Genomic DNA, 16932 nt, shown 5'->3' on the forward strand with positions numbered 1-16932 from the left:
TCCACAGGCTGCTTTTGCTGCTCAGCTGCTGTTGGGAAAACCTCTGGCCCATCCTGAGGGCAAATTTCCCCCCTGTTCCAGCTGGGACTCCACCTGCAGAGTGAGGAGAGCATTGGGGACCCCCCTGTGCTGCTGATTTGCATTTGCAGTCCTGCTGTGCAGCACAGGAGCATGGCCACGTCCTGATCAGCCTGATCTTCTCAGGCTCCTGGGGGTGTCCTGCTCATGGAAAAATCCCAATGTGACCACAGGGCCAGTCTGCTTTATTAGACCTCAGAGTCTAATGAGACACCAGCTCTGGAGTGGGTTTTACTAAGCCCCACTTTGCCAGGGGCTGTAGGGAGCAGGGAGGCCTGAACCCATTTTATTTTTCTCTTTTTTCCTCCTTTCCTGTTGATTTGTCAGGCACACAATAGTGGGGGTGTGAGCAGCAGCATCTGAGCCTGCTCTTGGTGGGAGGAGTGGACAGCAGAGCATCCTCTGCTCTGGGGGGCATTTCCCCCCTGTGCTCTGGGGGCATTTCCCCCTCTGCTCAGGGGGATTTTTGGCATTTTTGGGGATGAACAGCACACAGGACTGTCCCATGGGCATCTGCTCCTGGGAAGGGCTTGATTTTAACGTCTTCATGTTCCTCCTATGCCTCTGTGAGCACCTGGGGCTTGAGCAGCTCTGAGGTTGGACTTGATCACCTTAATGATTCTTTTCCAACTTTAATGATTTTCCAACCCTTCCTGCTCATTTTTGGCTGAGAATGAGAAGCTGTTCGGCTCAGCAGTGAATTTCCAGCATTCAGGAAGCACGGATGGCTGCCTGTGTCCTTGTGCAAGGGCTCAGCTCCTCCTCCTCCTCCTCATCAGTCAGGCAGGAGCTGTGGGGCTCATTGTGCAGAGCAGGTGATGGCAGTGCTGCTGCACACCTGCCCAGGTGGTTTGATTTTATTTAATTCCACGTGAGGGATGCAAAGTGGGTCTTGTTTTCCTGTGAGCTCCCCTCCAAAGCCATCCCCAGCACCCAAGCAAGGGATTGGCTCTGTCCGTTCATTGCTGAGAGGATCCCATGGGGAGGGAACCTGTAATCTGAACGGCCTCATCTTTTATTCATCCTCATTTGGTCTAAATGTCAAGTTTTCTTTATTTTAATGGGGGAAATTCTCCTCTCTCTGTAAACTGGCCTTTTTGAAGTACACCAGTGGCTGGGAATGGATGGCAGCAATTAGTATTCAGATGGAGGCATTCCTGATGAGCTTCTGTGCTGAAGATATTTTTTAATTGTGTTTAAAAAAAAAACATTTAAAACTGTTTAAAGCCTCAGGGGTGATTGGGACTGCCTGAGCTCCCTTGTACCTCCATGGCTCACCTCTGAGACTGACCAGGGGGCTTGTTGGTGTTTTTCTGAGCTTGCTTGACCCCCAAAACCAAGCTGGACAACCTCAGACTTGAACTTTGCTGCTTGTGCAGCATGAAAATCCCTCTGAGTGCAGCCCTGCCAGCCAGATCAGCCTCTCTGTGTTTCTTTAAATACAAAATCTTCTTGTTCCTTGCTAAAAATTCTTCTAAGATTTATTTAGCCGAGAGAAAGGGCAGCAGCCAGCTCTGCCTGGCCACTGACCCATGTCACATTGCTCCTCCAGCTGTCCCCCAGGCTGGAATTGCTGACATTCCCCAGCAGGCTGGGAGGATGCTGCAGCCTGCCTCTGGCTGCCTGGCAGGCAGGAGCATTTCCAGGAGGGCACAGATGGAAAAAAAAAACTGAAGGAAAAAACCTCCCTCAGTGGCAGGATCATCTCTGTTTTATTCCCAGCTTCACTCCAGGCTTGCTATTTCAAGTTCAGCCCTCCCAGAATTAGAGGAGCTGCCCTGGGAAGGGAGGGATTTTTCTGCCATCCTCATTGGGAGTGGAATTTGGAGCTAAATTAGGGCAGTGGAGCATTTCCACAGCAGCACATCCCTCCCTGCTCAGGAATGGCCTCGCTGCAGAAGCCACTGACCCTGGCCAGGTCCCCTCAGGGGATGGGGATGTCCCTGCTCCTTTTCATGTTCTTTTGGTTCCTGCTTGATAGAAAAACCCAACCCGTGTCTGAGATCTGTGTTTTTGGGCCCTCCTGTGTGGCAATAATTGTTCCCACATGCCTGCATGTCCCTTGCTGTCCCTTTGGCTCCTTTGTGCCCCTTGCCCAGGGGTGGTGGTGAGTGATCCCCACTGCTGCTCATCTTCCTGCTGCATGCTGGCCTCATGTTTAACTCCCTGCACCACCTCATTGCCAATTTCCTTCCTTTTTTTTTCTTTTCCTTATATTTTGGCCTCATGTTTAACTCCCTGCACCACCTCATTGTCAATTTCCTTCCTTTTTTTTTCTTTTCCTTATATTTTGGCCTCATTTTTAACTCCCTGCACCACCCCATTGCCAATTTCCTTCCTTTTTTTTTCTTTTCCTTATATTTTGGCCTCATGTTTAACTCCCTGCACCACTTGATTGCCAATTTCGTTCCTTTTTTTTGTTTGTTTGTTTTTTCCCCCCCTACAGGTCCACTTTGATCAGTTCAAAGAAGCACTTATCCTCATCTTATCCAGAACCCTGTCAAATGAGGAGCACTTCCAAGAACCAGGTAAATACTGAAATTACCTAAACTGGTACATTTTCATTGGCAAAGCAGCTCTGGGTGGCTCTCACAGAAGAACTTAGAAGAGAAGGTGCTTTTTAGGTGCTGCCATGCATGTAGAAAAGGCTGATCTTGGGAGAAAGTGTTGTGGTTTTTTTTGTTTGTTGTTGTTTTTATAGAGATGAGGTAATTGAGAGGTTTAAATATAAGATTCATAAACATTATGTATATATTAATATACCTATATTAATATAGTTTTTACATTAATATTTTTATCTTTTAATTATTATATTGATACATATATTAGTTACATTATATTTATATATTTATTAATAAAGTGATCTATATTTATTATATTAATATATTAATCTATATTTTAATTTTTCTATTAATATATTTATATTAATCTATTTATAGTATTATTAATATAATTGTTTATATCAATATTTTTATTTTAATTATATTATTATATTAATGTATTTATTGGTGGATATAGTTATTTATATTAGTATATTATATTAATTATTGGTTTATAATTAATTAATATATTGGTTTATATTTTCATATTATAAATTATGAAAATTTATAATATGAAAATATTATATTAATATATTGGTTTATATTTTCATATTCATATTGACATATTTCTATTTATAGTTATATATTTGTCTATGTTAATATATTTTTATCATTTATTTTTTATTAATTTCACAAAAAATAGAATATGTTATTTTATTATTAGTTTTGATGAAGGGTGAGAAATGGATTAATTACAAAAAGGGAGCTGAGGTTTGTTGTGGAACCTTGCACAAAGGTGTTTTCAGGGCCATTGGGTATTTCTGAATGATTCTGAGTGATCTGAATGCCCAGAGAGGCCCAGGCTGGCTGTGAGCAGGGAACTGCAGCTCCCTCAGATGCTCAGGGTGAGACAGGGGCTCAGCTCCCTCATCCCACACCATCCTGCTGCCCAGGGATGACAAAAGGCTGATTTCCTGCTGCTGCTGGGGGTTTTCCCAGCTGGGGATGGTTTTTATATTTTTTAAGTCCATTACGCTTCCTTGTGTCTGACATGAGCAGGGTGTAGGAATCTTCTCTGAATTTCTCCCAGGAAAAACACTCAGGTTGCTCCAGAGGTGTTCCTGACCAAATGGAGCCCCTGAGAAACCAGATTGGGGCTGAATTTCAGAGAATTCCAGGATGGTTTGAGAGGGGAGAGAGCAGTTCCACCCCTGCTATGGGCAGGGACATCTCCAGTATCCAGGGACACTTCTAGGGGCTCTGCTGTGGGTCCTCAGTGTTCTCCTTGCTTTGTTTCTGTGTGCCTTGAAAATGGGGCATTTTCAGGCTTTCCTTGGCAGGAAGGGTTTTGGGTTCAGTGCCTTGAAAATGGGGCATTTTTAGGTTTTCCTGGGCAGGAAAGGTTTCAGGTGCAGTGCCTTGAAAATGGGGCATTTTCAGGCTTTCCTTGGCAGGAAAGGTTTTGGGTTCAGTGCTTTGAACATGGGGCATTTTTAGGCTTTCCTGGGCAGGAAAGGTTTTGGGTGCAGTGCCTTGAAAATGGGGCATTTTTAGGTTTTCCTGGGCAGGAAAGGTTTCAGTTTTTATGTTTTCCCCCTGCAGCAGGGCCTGGGAGCTGTGGGGCCGTGCTGGGGCTGAGCCCTGCAGCTCCAGCTGGTGCCACACCTGTATGGAAATCCCTAATCCTGTCCTTGGAGCAGCAGGGGAGCCAAATCCCCCAAGGAGAAAACAGCTTAGTAGAGGGGGAGAGAGAATTCTCCAGATTTCCTCTCCTGGAGCATCAGTCTCAGCTGGAGCATCCCACTCTGCAGAGAGGAGCCTGCCAGCAAAATTACAACTTTCCCCTTTCCATAAGGCTGCAAAAACCACAGGGCTGGAGAGGTGTGATTGATGGATTATTTTTCTTTTTCACCTCCCATTTCCAAAGCTCTTTAATGCTGTGAGAGGGGTGATGGCAGCTCCTGTGCCCCAGCATTGCTTAATGGAATTTGCAAGTGCAGCTCAGGGGGGAGCATTCCCTGCCAGCCCCTTGGGAAGGAGCTGGCACAGAGCAGGAATCAGCCCCAGTGAGGCAGAACTAATCCAGCATTCTGCATTTATTGGGGTATCATATGGCTGAGAAGCTCCAGCTTGATTGAAATGTAAATAAATCTCCCAGAAACAGCTAAATTTGGGGTTATCACAGGGGAAATTACCAGTGGAGCTGGAGAGCCCTCCTTGGGGATGCTCTTGTCAGAGTGGGGTTGGAGTGGCAGGAAATCAAAGGGTGTGGGGTGCAGGTAGGGAGCCAGAGCCAGGCAGGCCTGGGAGGCATTTTATTTTTAATGCATTTTGACAGGTTGGTTAATGCCAAAGTCTTTGCTTCTTTTAATTTAGATCAAACTGGAGATTTGGAGAAACAAGCTGCTTTGTGCTGTTGGTGTCAAGCTGTCAGGGAGTGTGGAAATGCTGGTGCTCCAGCCTGCCCCAGGCTAGGGGGAAAATTGAGTTAAGAGCTCTAAATCGTATCATTTAAATGAAAATTTAATTTGGGGGGGGATTGGAGGAGAGGAGGGAGGGAGAAGCAGAGATTTTAAGGCTGTTTGCAGCATCTGGGAAGGAAGAGGCTGTGGGGGTTTTCTCCAGGGATTTGGGTGATGGGGGGCACTGGGGGCTTTGTGCAGCCCCAGACAGTCTGGGGGACACAGCCAGGGGGGTGGCATGTCCTTGTCCCCATGGGCATGTCCTTGTCCTCATGGATGCTGTCAGCTCAGGAGGGTGACAGGAAGGACAGGGAGCTGTTGGAGGCACAGAGGGATGCAGCCCCTCTGCTGCTCAGAGATTTGAGGCTGCAGAAAAGAAGATTTGGGGACACCTTCCAGCCCTTTCCAGTGCCTGAAGGGAGCCCAAAAAGAACAGGGAAAGCGATTATGGAGTGACAGGACAAGGGGAAATGGCTTTGAACTGCCAGAAGGCAGGGATGGATGGGATATTGGGGATTAATTCCTCCCTGTGAGGGTGGTGAAGCCCTGGCACAGGGTGCCCGGAGCATCCCTGGCAGTGCCCAAGGCCAGGCTGGACGGGGTTTGGAGCCACCTGGGATGGTGTAACGTGTCCCTGCCATGGCAGGAGATGATTTTCAAGGTCCTTTCCATCCAAACTGATTCTGGGCCAGGCTCTGGGGTCACAGGGGCCGGGGACAGGGAACCAGAAGTGCTGCAGTTCCTGCAGAAGCAGCCACTGGGGTTTCCTCATTTCGGGAGGAAGCGCTCAGGCTTGCAGAGAGCAGCTGATATATTTATATAGATTATTTTTTTGTCTTGAATTCCCTTTGTGGCAGGGAGGATGGTGCTGCAGGCAGAGCTCCAGAGCTGCTGTGATCAGCTCTGTCCCCTCGAGGGTGGCACTGTGGGGACACAGACCCAGCTGTGAACCCGAGCATCAGCTGGGCAAAGCCACCTCTGCTGGGAACAGGGATGGGGAGATGCCAGGAAAAGCAGAAAAAAGCTTCAATGTAGTTTAAAATAATTACTATTTACAAAATACCATTCCCGTGGGACAGGGCTGGGTGCTGCTGCTCTTTGTCCACGGGTCACTGCAGCAGTGAGGGGACAATAAAATAGATTTAAGTGTGGAAAAAGGAAAAAAAAAATCAGTTGTGTGGGTGATTAGGGAAGGAAAAAAAATCAGGTTTTTTTTTTCCCTCCCCATTATAGCAAATAAAAAGTGCATGGAAGCTGGGCTAGGGAGGGATTATGGGGTGGAGTGCAGGATTACAGGAACACCCAGGAGAAATTAAAGAGCACTTTGACGCCATCCTCCCCACAGTCACGAGGGTTTGGGGGTTTTTCCTTTCCTGTTTTTTCCTTCTCTTTCTGGAGACAGCAGAAGTGCCCTCTAAAAATGGGGCTGGTGGGGATGATCCCTTTGGAAGGGCCCCATCCATGGGGGGAAGGTTGTTCAGGTGGGGTAAAACCAGAGTCACAGCCCAGGCAGGGCTGCCTGATGCCACTGAGTATTTTTGGGTCAAAACCCGTTGGTTTTGGGTTGTGGTGACCCTGCCAGCACTCCTCTCTCCCTCCAGTGCTGAGCCTGGATGGTGAAATAGGGCTTGGGGGGGTTCAGACATACCTGGAGCCTCAGGGGATTAGGATTTAGCAGATCCTGGCTGCTTTGCCCAGCACTTGGAGCATCCCTGCCTTCCAAATCTTAAGCAGCAGAGAAATTAATTTCCCCTCTGAAGGCTGGGATTGTGGGATGAGGGGGCTCCTGCTCTAAACCCCCTTTTGTCTGAGCTGCAGGGCTTTGATGCTGGGCCCAGGGAAGCTCCCTCCCCATCTGAGGGCAGAGCAGGATTTTGAAATGACTTATCTGGTGCAGAAAGGCAGAAAATCAAGTGTAAATCTCCAGCCACGGAGGCATTTCAGTGGGATGGATGGGGGGAGTGAGAGAGGGAATTGATGGCTCCTGTCTGTGGTGCTTAAATCAGGGAGTGAAATGCAGAATTATAGGGGGGTTGTTTCATTTCAGGGGCTCTTGGAGGGCCACAAACCCTCTGGGCAGTGGCAGGAAGGTGAGAGGCTGCTTCTCTCAGCCTGGGGGCAGTGCAGGGGGGCAGATCAGACCCTGGTGTCTAATTAGACACCAGCTCTGGAGTGGGTTTGACTAAGCCCACGCTTTGCCAGGGGCTGTAGGGAGCAGGGAGGGCTGAACCCATTTTATTTTTCTCTTTTTTCCCCCTTTTCTTGGTGATTTGTCAGGCACACAATAGTGGGGTGTGAGCAGCAGCATCTGAGCCTGCTCTTGGTGGGAGGAGTGGACAGCAGAGCATCCTCTGCTCTGGGGGGCATTTCCCCCCTGTGCTCTGGGAGGCATTTCCCTCTCTGTTCAGGGGGATATTTGGCATTTTTGGGGATGAGCAGCACACAGGGCTGTCCCATGGGCATCTCCTTCAGTCAAAGACTTGATTTTGACATCTCCTGTGTAAGCACCTGGGGCTTGAGCAGCTCTGAGGTTGGACTTGATCACCTTAATGATTCTTTTCCAACTTTAATGATTCTCCAACCCTTCCTGCTCAGTTCCTTCTCATTCCTCTCTGGGAATGAGCCTGTTCAGCTCACCAGTGAATTTCCAGCATTCAGGAAATGTGGATGGCTCCTTTTTGCTTTTGTGTGTGCCCAGCATTCCCTGAATATTGGGGATGGTGGGAACATCAAGGGCGCCACTGCTCTGCTGGGGGGTTTGGTGGGGAAGCAGGAGATGGAGAGGCTTGGAGGGGGCTGCAGGTGTGGGAGGTGTCTGTGTCCACCTGACTGGAAAGGAGAGGGATTTGTGCTGCAGGATGTGATAAGGGAAGGGCAGGAACCCAGTGTTAACCAAAGCAGCCTGGCTGTGGAAGCCTGTGGGATTTCAGGGTGCCTGGGCTGGGATCTCCTCAGGCACAGCTGGTTTGGAAGTTGGAGCAAACTCTCCTCGAGCTGTGAAGGGTCACCTCTCCCTCCCAGGGATGTTCTGGGGCTCCACAGTTCCTTAATTACAAAAGGCAAACAAGCTCACCCGTGGTGCTCAGAGCAGAGAGAAGACAGAAATCAGCTGCCAGTCTGAAAAATGCTTAAAGCACAACATGGGGAGAGGCTCCTGCTGTTCCCTTTGCTGTGCTCACAGGGGGCACAGCGTGGTGGCACTTGTGCTCCTGAGAGCCACAGAGCAGAAGGGACTTTGAAAACCACCTCATTCCAGCAGCAGCAACACCTTCCACAGACCCCTGAATTTCCAGCTGGTAAAACACTCTCAGTGTGGTGGGGATGGAAACTGGATTCTTTGGAAATTCAGCAGGAAATTCAGCTGTGGCTTCACTAAATCCCAGCTTCTTCCCCCTCCTCCATCTCTCCAAAGGCAGATGGAGGTGCAGCTCTGTCTGAGGAATAATAAAAATGAATTCTGAAGGAAAAACAAAGCCCCCAGCCCTCTCTTGTGAGGGAGGGAGGAAATAACTGGGTGAATGAGTAGCCACAAATATTAGCATTTCAGAGAGAGCTGCTGGATGGAGATTGTTCACCACCGGGCGGGCTTTAATAGGAGTGATAAGGTTTGCTTTTGTTCTGGGGCTCTCCCTTAATCAGCCTGTCTCCTCCTGATTTTTCTATCGGTGCACTCCATCAGCCCAACTTTCATGTGCTGAGTCCCAGCTGCAGCAAATCTTGTTAGAATGGCCTTGTTCAAACACAGGCACGGGGTTTGTTCCCTAGAGCTGCGCCGAGGCTGGATGGAGTGTGGGGCTGCAGGAATCAAAGCGCTCCTCAGCCTGTGTATTTTATAATTCATTGCATAGCTAAGTTGTGGAATATTATTTTTTTTTTCTCCCCTCTAACAAGCTTGAAGCCTTTTCTTCCATATCTAAAGGAATATTATCCGAGGAGGCATTTGGGTGAGGGGGTTTGGAGACCTGCTGCTTTCCCTGCATCCTTTGTCAGTGCTGGAACAGCTTCCCTGTGCCTTATTAGTATTGCACTCTTGCATTTCTTTTATATCACAGCCCTCTGCAAATAAAATTTTCAAAAGCTGCTGCTCTTGCCACTGTGAGAGGCAGAAAATAAAAGATGATGGAGTCCTGGGGGGGTTTCAGCAGTCAGGTTAGCAAACACTGAAACAAAGCATGGCACCGAGCCTTCCCCTAATTGAATCCCTGGTTAATTTGGTCCTTGGTTTAATTTGCCCCCTGCTCCAGATTCTCACTGAAAACAGCCCAAAACGTGCTTATTTATTTTCTGTTTTGATCCTTGCCTGCCAGTGCTCCCGGATAATTCAGTCCCCAAAGGCAGGAGCTGCTGGGGGAAGCTGGAGCTGGGGAATGTGGAGCCCCTGTAATTAGAGGATGACTCCAAAGGGTTATTTAGATCTTGCAGTTGGCTTTGGCTGCTCAGCACAGGCTGGGACCTGCCCCACTGTCTCTCACATCAGCTGCTCCCGTCGGGGCCCCCAGAGACTCCAAACTTGCCCAATTTTTTTCCACTCCCCTGCTTGTTTGGGCATTTTTAATGGAGCTGAAATTCAAACCCATAGAGAGCAGCAGCAGCAGCCGCCCAGGTGTCTGCAGGATCTGGAGACTTGAGCTGCCTCAGTGCAACTCAGTCCCTAATTAAACCTGCCTGGTGCTGCTAATGGAGATGAGTGCAAGCAGCAGAGGCCTAATGGACTTTCCATCCCAAGCTCCTGGCAAGGTTGTGGAGATTTTCCCTCCCCCCCATCCTGTTAACTTGATCTGGGAAATGGGGAGGGGTGAGGAAGAGGAAGATTGCACTTTGTGATGGCTTTTTTTGGCAGGGAGCAGCACCAATTCCAACCATCAGACCCAATGCCAGGGTGAGGGGTGTCGCAGACATCTTCTATGAAAAATCCTTTCCTTAGGATTTTTCCTCCTGAGAAGCTGAGAGGCCTCAGGAACAAAATGTAAACAATGGTTATCTGCTGCTGTGGAATGCAACAGGTGCATCTGGGATTGGCCCATGTGGTTGTTTGTAATTAATGGCCAATCACACTCAGCTGGCTCAGACAGAGCCAAGCCACAAACCTTTGTTATCATTCTTTCTGATTCTGTTCTTAGCTTAGCCAGCCTTCTGATGAAATCCTTTCTTCTATTCTTTTAGTATAGTTTTAATATAATATATATCATAAAATAATAAATCAGACTTCTGAAACATGGAGTCAGATCCTTGTCTCTTCCCTCAACCTGGGACCCTGTGAACACCGTCACAGAGGGTGGTGATGATCCAGAAGTGGAGCTGCCCTTGGTGCCATTGCCCACCAGGAATGGTGGCAGCAACTGGGCACTCAAAATCCTGCTGGAGGAACAAACCAGCCCTGAGAGAGCTCGGCAATGCCATTCCTGCTGTGTTCTGTGCTTGGATTCCCCAGATTGCTCCCCAGAAGCGCAGCCCAAGTACATCAAGGGCGGCAAACGCTACGGGCGCCGCTCGCTGCCGGAGTTCCCCGAGTCTGTGGAGGACTTTGCCGAGGTGACAGTCATCGAGCCGCTGAGCGAGGAGCCACATCCTGCCCACATTGCTGCCAGCCAGGAGGTGAGCAGGGAGGGGAGGGTGTGGGGTGGCCTTGTTACCTCTGGGCACCGCTGCTGCCCTCATCCAAAGGGGTTTGGCATGTGCCTGGGGCCTTCCCAGTGAAGGCATTGGCCTCTCTCCTTGCCTGTCCCTAGGGTGGGCGTTGAGGTGGCCTTGTCACCTCTGGGCATCGCTGCTGCCCTCATCCACAGCGGTTGGGATGTGTTTGGGGCCTTCCCAGTGGAGGCATTGGCTGCTTTCCTAGGATTGGTGTTGGGGTGGCCTTGTTAGCTCTGGGCATGGCTGCTGCCCTCATCCAAAGGGGCTTGGGATGTGATTGGGGCCTTCCCAGTGAAGGCATTGACCGCTCTCCTGGGATTTGTGTTGGGTGGCCTTGTCACCTCTGGGCATCGCTGCTGCTCATATCCAGAAGGGTTGGGATGTGACTGGGGCCTTCCCAGTGAAGGTATTGGCTGCTCTCCTAGGATGGGTGTTGGGCTGGCCTTGTCACCTCTGGGCATGGCTGCTGCCCTCATGCAGAGGGGTTGGGATGTGTTTGGGGCCTTCCCAGTGAAGGTATTGGCTGCTCTCCTAGGATGGGTGTTGGGGTGGCCTTGTCACCTCTGGACGTGGCTACTGCCCTTATCCAGAGGGGTTTGGGATGTCCCAGTGCCTTTACTGGTCACTCTCCTTGCCTGTCCCTACATTTGGTGTTGGGCTGGCCTTGTCACCTTTGGATGTGGCTGCTGCCCTCATCCAAAGGGGTTTGGGATGTGATTGGGGCCTTCCCAGTGAAAGCATTGGCCTCTCTCCTTGCCTGTCCCTAGGATGGGTGTTGGGGTTCACCTCTGGGTATGGCTGCTGCCCTCATGCAAAGGGGTTTGGCATGTTTCAATGCCTTCACTGCCCACTCTCCTTGTCTGTCCCTGGGATGGGTGTTGAGGTGGCCTTGTCACCTCTGGGCATGGCTGCTGCCCTCATCCAGAGGGGTTGGGATGTGTTTGGAGCCTTCCCAGTAAAGGCATTGGCTGCTTTCCTGGGATTGGTGTTGAGGTGGCCTTGTCACCTCTGGACGTGGCATTGGGGAGGCCTTGTTAGCTCTGGACGTGGCTGCTGCCCTCATCCAGAGGGGTTTGGGATGTCCCAGTGCCTTTCCTGGCTACTCTCCTTGCTGTCCCTAGGATGAGCCATGCCAGGCATGGCTCCCTTGCTCCCTGGGAAGTGGGAAGGAGCTGGGCCAGTGCTCCTGGCTGGAGTGTGGGCCAGCAATTAAGCAAGGGCTGAGCTGCTGCCCCCGTGGCTAACGAGGTGTGGGCTGGGAGCAGCCTGAGCACGTCCACATCCATCAGTGCAGCTGCCAAAAGCTGCCCATGGCTCCAGCAGGAGGGATGGGGAGAAGGGGCAGCTGCTTTGGGACGGTGGCATCTTAATTGCTCCAAAAAATCCCCATTCCTGGGTTTGTGTTCCAGCTCTGTGGCTCTCTTTGTGCCGGTGAATCTCCTCCTGCTTCCCCAGGCAGGAGAGGCAGAGGAGCAGAGTGGTTGGGGCTGGTGCTGTGTGTCAGAGCCCTGCCCTGGAGCTGGGCTGCTGCCAGCCTGCCCTGCTGTGCCAGGCATTGTTGATTCAGGAGATGTGCTGGGAGTTTTTCCACTGGGAAGCAGAAGCACTGCTGCTTTCTCCCTCCTCTATCTCCTGGCCTCACTTGGAGCTCTCTGCTCTCACTCCAGCCCTGTGTGAGAAACAGGGAAGGACTTCCCAATTCCCATGGTTTCAGAGTTATTCCTATGCAGCTGAGCTTAAAAATGATTAAAAAACCTCAAACCAGCACCTCAAAGAAAGGTTTTTCCTGCTGCTGGTGGCCTTTGCTCAGCACCACAGGGATGCTCATCCATCTCTGGATTTGGCCACATGGGCTGCCCTGACCTTGGAATTGGTGTCAATCCACCCACACTCCCCAGGGAATGATGTCCTTGCTGGAAGGAGCTGCTCCAACCTCACCCCTTGGTTTTAGCTGTCACAGAGGTGTAAAGGGCAGCCCATTAACAAGGTCAGTTAATTAACCCAGCTGGTGTAACCACACCGTGGCTGGGGGCTGGATCAGCCTCCTGCTGGCAATGCTTGTTGCACCTTTTGGGCTGCTGGGATGGTTAATTCCTCTGCAAGTGGAGCAAAAATCAGGCTAAACTTGTGAAACCCCCACTTTATCAGCAGATCCTCTTGGTGTGCATGGGAATGACTTGCAGGAAGGTGCTGAGGGGGTGTTGGAGGCTCCTGATTCCCTGGGATCTGGCCAGGGATCAGCCCTTGCCCAGTTCTCTGTGCTGTGTGTGCAAACACAGCCCCAGCCTGAGAACTGGGGCAGGATGGCTTAATTGGTGCTTGCTCCCAGGCAGTGCCAATTAAAAGGGCTCAGCCTGTGTCTGAGAGGTTTCCCTCCCTCCCTCCCTCCCTGGTAAACACGGGGGAAAGGCTGGAAGGCAGCTCTGGGAAAGGCTGGAAGGAAGGCAGCTCTGGGAGCAGCTGCCCAGGGAGGCTCCACCTCCATCCCTGGGGCTTTTCAGGTGCTGCTGGATCAGGTGATGAGCAGCTGGGTGTGGATTTGGCACTAACCCTGCTGTGGTGGGTTCCTGAGGGTCCCTGTGACCTGCAGGAGCTTGTCCCCATGGATGGTGGCTGTGCTGAATTCCAAACCTCCCTGGGGAGCATCCATCCCTCCCCTTCCCCAGCTGCTGCTCTGCTCTGGGAGAGGTCCCTCCTACTTGCAGATTTATGGAATTTCAGAGTGATTTGGGTTGGAAAGGACGCATCTCATTCCAACCTTCTACCCTAGGCAGGGACAGTTTCCACCAGTCCAGGTTGCTCCAAGCTTTGAGGTTTTAGAATCTGCTGGCACATCCCAGTTCTGTCCCTTCAGTGCCACCTGCTCTCATGCTCTGTTTGTGAATTGTTTCCAGCATGGCCTGGCTCATTGGGAGGGTTGAAACTCCTGCTTTTTGGTCCTTGAGGTGAGATTCCCAAAGTGGGACCATCCTGGCAAAACAGGATTTGTGAATAACTGCTCAGGATAGTGCCCACTCCCAGAAAAAGTGCATTACTGGTGTGACTGGAGCTGAAGGCAACTGACAAAGCAAGATGTGGGAATTTGAGAGCTTTTTTGGGGGTCTCTACTCAGGCTGCTCAGCCCAGGGAGCTGCAGTGTAGATCTGGGATTTGGGAAAAGCAAAATCCATCAGTACTGGAAAGCCAGGATTTGTGATTAACAGCTCAGGGTAGTGCCTGCTCCCAGAATAAGTGCATTGCAGGTGCTTGGAGCTGAGGGCACCTGGCAAAGCAAGGTTTGGGGAGTTTTTGGGGGTCTCTGCTCAGCCCAGGGAGCTGCAGCGTGTGGATCTGGGAAGAACAAACCCCATCAGCGGCACCGGGGCCAGGGCTCACCTCGCGGCGTGTGCTGCTGCTCACCATGTTAATTAGCACTATATTCCGGGGGAGAACAAAGGTCTGGCTGGCTGGAGCAGATGGCAGGGGGGACACAGAGGTGGCGGCTGCCTCATTGTGGGCAGGGCCCACGGCCCAGGCCGCAGATGCACTCGGAGCCATCTGCTCCCCGCACGCGCCTCCCCGGGGACCAGGCATTGCTGGCACCCGCTGCTCTGACCCGGGCCAGCTGGGGCCTGCTGGGGCTGGGGGACAATGGCAGCCCGACATGGGCACGTCCCACCCGGCCCGGCCCCTCTTTGTCCCCTCCCGGCGGTGGCTGACCCCGAGCACACACAGGGACAGAGGGAGGGAGGGAGGGGAGGTCACACGAGCACCCCAGCCCCAAAACCCCCTGGCTTTGTTCAGCCCCTTGGGCTTGGTGGTGGTGTTGGGGTTGTTGTGGTTTTGTAGAATGCCAGGATGGTTTGGGTTGGAAGGGGAGTTTAAAGTTCATCCCAATCCCACCCCTGCCATGGCAGGGACACCTTCCACCATCCCAGGCTGCTCCAAGCCTCATCCAGCCTGGCCTTGGGCACTGCCAGGGATCCAGGGGCAGCCACAGCTGCTCTGGGCACCCTGTGCCAGGGTTTCTTTATGCAGAACTTCCAAGGATGGGATTTAATGGCACCTGTTGCCTCAGCTCCTGCATTTTGTCCCTCGTGGGACGTTGTGGTGCTGTGGCAGGGAAGGGCCCTTGCCTGGTCCTGCAGCTGAAACGGGAACAGCAGCAGAGCTAAAAAAAGTCCAGGGCCTTAATTCAGTTTCCATGGCAACGTTGTAGATTAATGGCTTTTAGCTGTAATCTGAATGAGAGCTATTGAACTTTTCTGTGGTGATTTAGAGCCTCTTTATGTCCTGGGTGACTTTGACTCCAAATCCATCAGTCACGTGCGGGCAGAAGGATCCACTTGTCCCACTGCAGGAGCAACATCTGCCACTGCCAGAGCAAAGTTCATGTGGTGGGAGTAAATATAAATACCCTGGGCTGCTGCAGGGGTGCCAGGGATGAGACAACGTGTAGTACATGAGGAAATCACCTTAAATGCTGTGCTTTTGCTCCTGGTGCTGCCTGGGCTCATGGGATGATGCCACAGGGAGCTGGATGGTTTAAAGACCACCAGAGAGTGGTTTATTTTCCCTCTGTTAAGCTCTTGTTGACAGCACAGCTCTCTCCTGATACAGAGCTGCACTCAGTGCAGGAGGTTTGAATTGAGTGTGCACAGAATAAAGTGCTGGAAGGAAAGGATAACCCAGCTCTGTGATCTTTCTGCATCCCCACCCCTTCAACCATCAACCCTCAGAGAAAAGCAGCATGGTTTGCTCAGAGGGCAAATCTGTCCCTTGCTCCCAGCAGCCTGCCAGGCCCTGCTCTGTCCCCTCTGCTGGGTCACTGTGGGGCTTTGGGCCCCTCTGTGCTCTCCCACCATCACGGAGCTGCGTGTGCCAGAGCAGGGCAGGATCCAAGAGCCCGGGATGCCCAGCCCAGCCTGCAGGGAGGTGAAAGCCTGGCAGCCCTGCTGCAGCCCTGCAGCTCCTTGGCTGCTGATCCCAGAGTCTCTTTCATTCAGGGGATGCCTTGCAATCAATCAATAACTCAGGAGCCTTTTTTGTTTTCTCCCCAGCACTGGAAGACGCGAGGCAGCGAGGAGTATGAGGCCGAGGGTAAGAGCAGAGAGCAGCTCCTGGGTCTGCTTGTTCTCATTGTTTGTTCTCATTTCAGCTTTGAAGAGGGATCAGAGGGGCTCTGGGTGTGGGGAGCACCCAGCCTTGGCTGCTGCAGAGCTCGGGGAGGTGCAGCTGGGGCATCCCCCAAGCTGTGGGTGAATGTTGAGGCAGGGCACATCTTGTGCTGTGCCCCCCTGCCCTCTCCATCCCACTGTGGGTGTTCCTGGTCCCCCTGACCCCTGTCCTGCCCCCATCCTGCCCCGGGGGGCTCTGACTGTAGTGGAGCCTGGTGGGCACTAGATGTCAGCAGGGACCAGTCATTAAAAGTTCCTTAATTGTCAGAGAATTGTAAATTCCTGGAGTGGTTTGGGAGGGAGCTTAAAACCCACCTAGTCCCATCCCTGCCATGGCAGGGACACCTTCCACTATCCCAGGGTGCTCCAAGCTCTGTCCAACCTGCTCTGGGACACTTCCAGGGGTGGGAGATTTCTCTGGGCAACCTGTGCCTGTGCTCAGGTTCATCAAAGAAGTGCTCTACCATCTTCATCAAAAAAGTGTTCTATCATCTTCATCAAAAACGTGTTCTATCATCTTCATCAGGAGGGTGGCAGGAAGGACATGGAGCTGTTGGAGGCACAGAGGGATGCATCTGCTTCCTTTTAATTAATCGGCACCTCTTCCACATTTCAGCTGCTCTCTAACCCCTTCCCCATCCAAAGAAACACAACTTTTTTTCTCCTGAAGCTCCTTTTCCACCCCCATGAGGTGGCCTGGCAGTTCCCTCGATCCCGTAACAGCCCAGGGTAGGGAGGGGGGTGCCTTTCCCATCCATGCCAGCAGCTGAGGAAGCTCTGCTGCCCTTCCCTGGCCACATTGGCCATCAGACTCATCCACATTCCCAAAGATCCTCCTGGCCACAGCCCCAGCTGTGGGAAGGCTCCCAGTGCCTGGCAAGGCTCTGGGAGGGATGAAAAGCTCTGTGGATGTGGCACTTGGGGGCATGGTGGCCTTAGAGGTTTTTCCAACCCCAGCAATTCCATCTTTCTGTGGACATGAGGTTCCTTACCCTGGTGGCACAAGGGAGTGAAAGCTGAGCAGAGTCTGGCCCTGCTGGGCCCAGTATCCACATCCTAAAC

At 51.6% G+C, this 16932-nt stretch overlaps 1 protein-coding gene across 4 annotated transcripts in view; it reads left to right on the plus strand.

Annotated features, from left to right (window-relative positions):
- Positions 1 to 16932, plus strand: part of NIN (ninein) — a 68695-nt gene that overhangs the window by 12374 nt on the left and 39389 nt on the right. For all 4 annotated transcript variants that reach the window (XM_058026439.1, XM_058026441.1, XM_058026442.1 and 1 more), the window contains exons 3-5: positions 2525 to 2606; positions 10512 to 10675; positions 15754 to 15793. In XM_058026439.1, the coding sequence (XP_057882422.1) occupies positions 2525 to 2606; positions 10512 to 10675; positions 15754 to 15793 (286 nt within the window). The remainder of the gene's footprint in view (positions 1 to 2524; positions 2607 to 10511; positions 10676 to 15753; positions 15794 to 16932) is intronic.

This window comes from Melospiza georgiana, chromosome 6 (genome assembly GCF_028018845.1).
Source record: "Melospiza georgiana isolate bMelGeo1 chromosome 6, bMelGeo1.pri, whole genome shotgun sequence".
NCBI classification, from domain to species: Eukaryota; Metazoa; Chordata; class Aves; order Passeriformes; family Passerellidae; genus Melospiza; species Melospiza georgiana.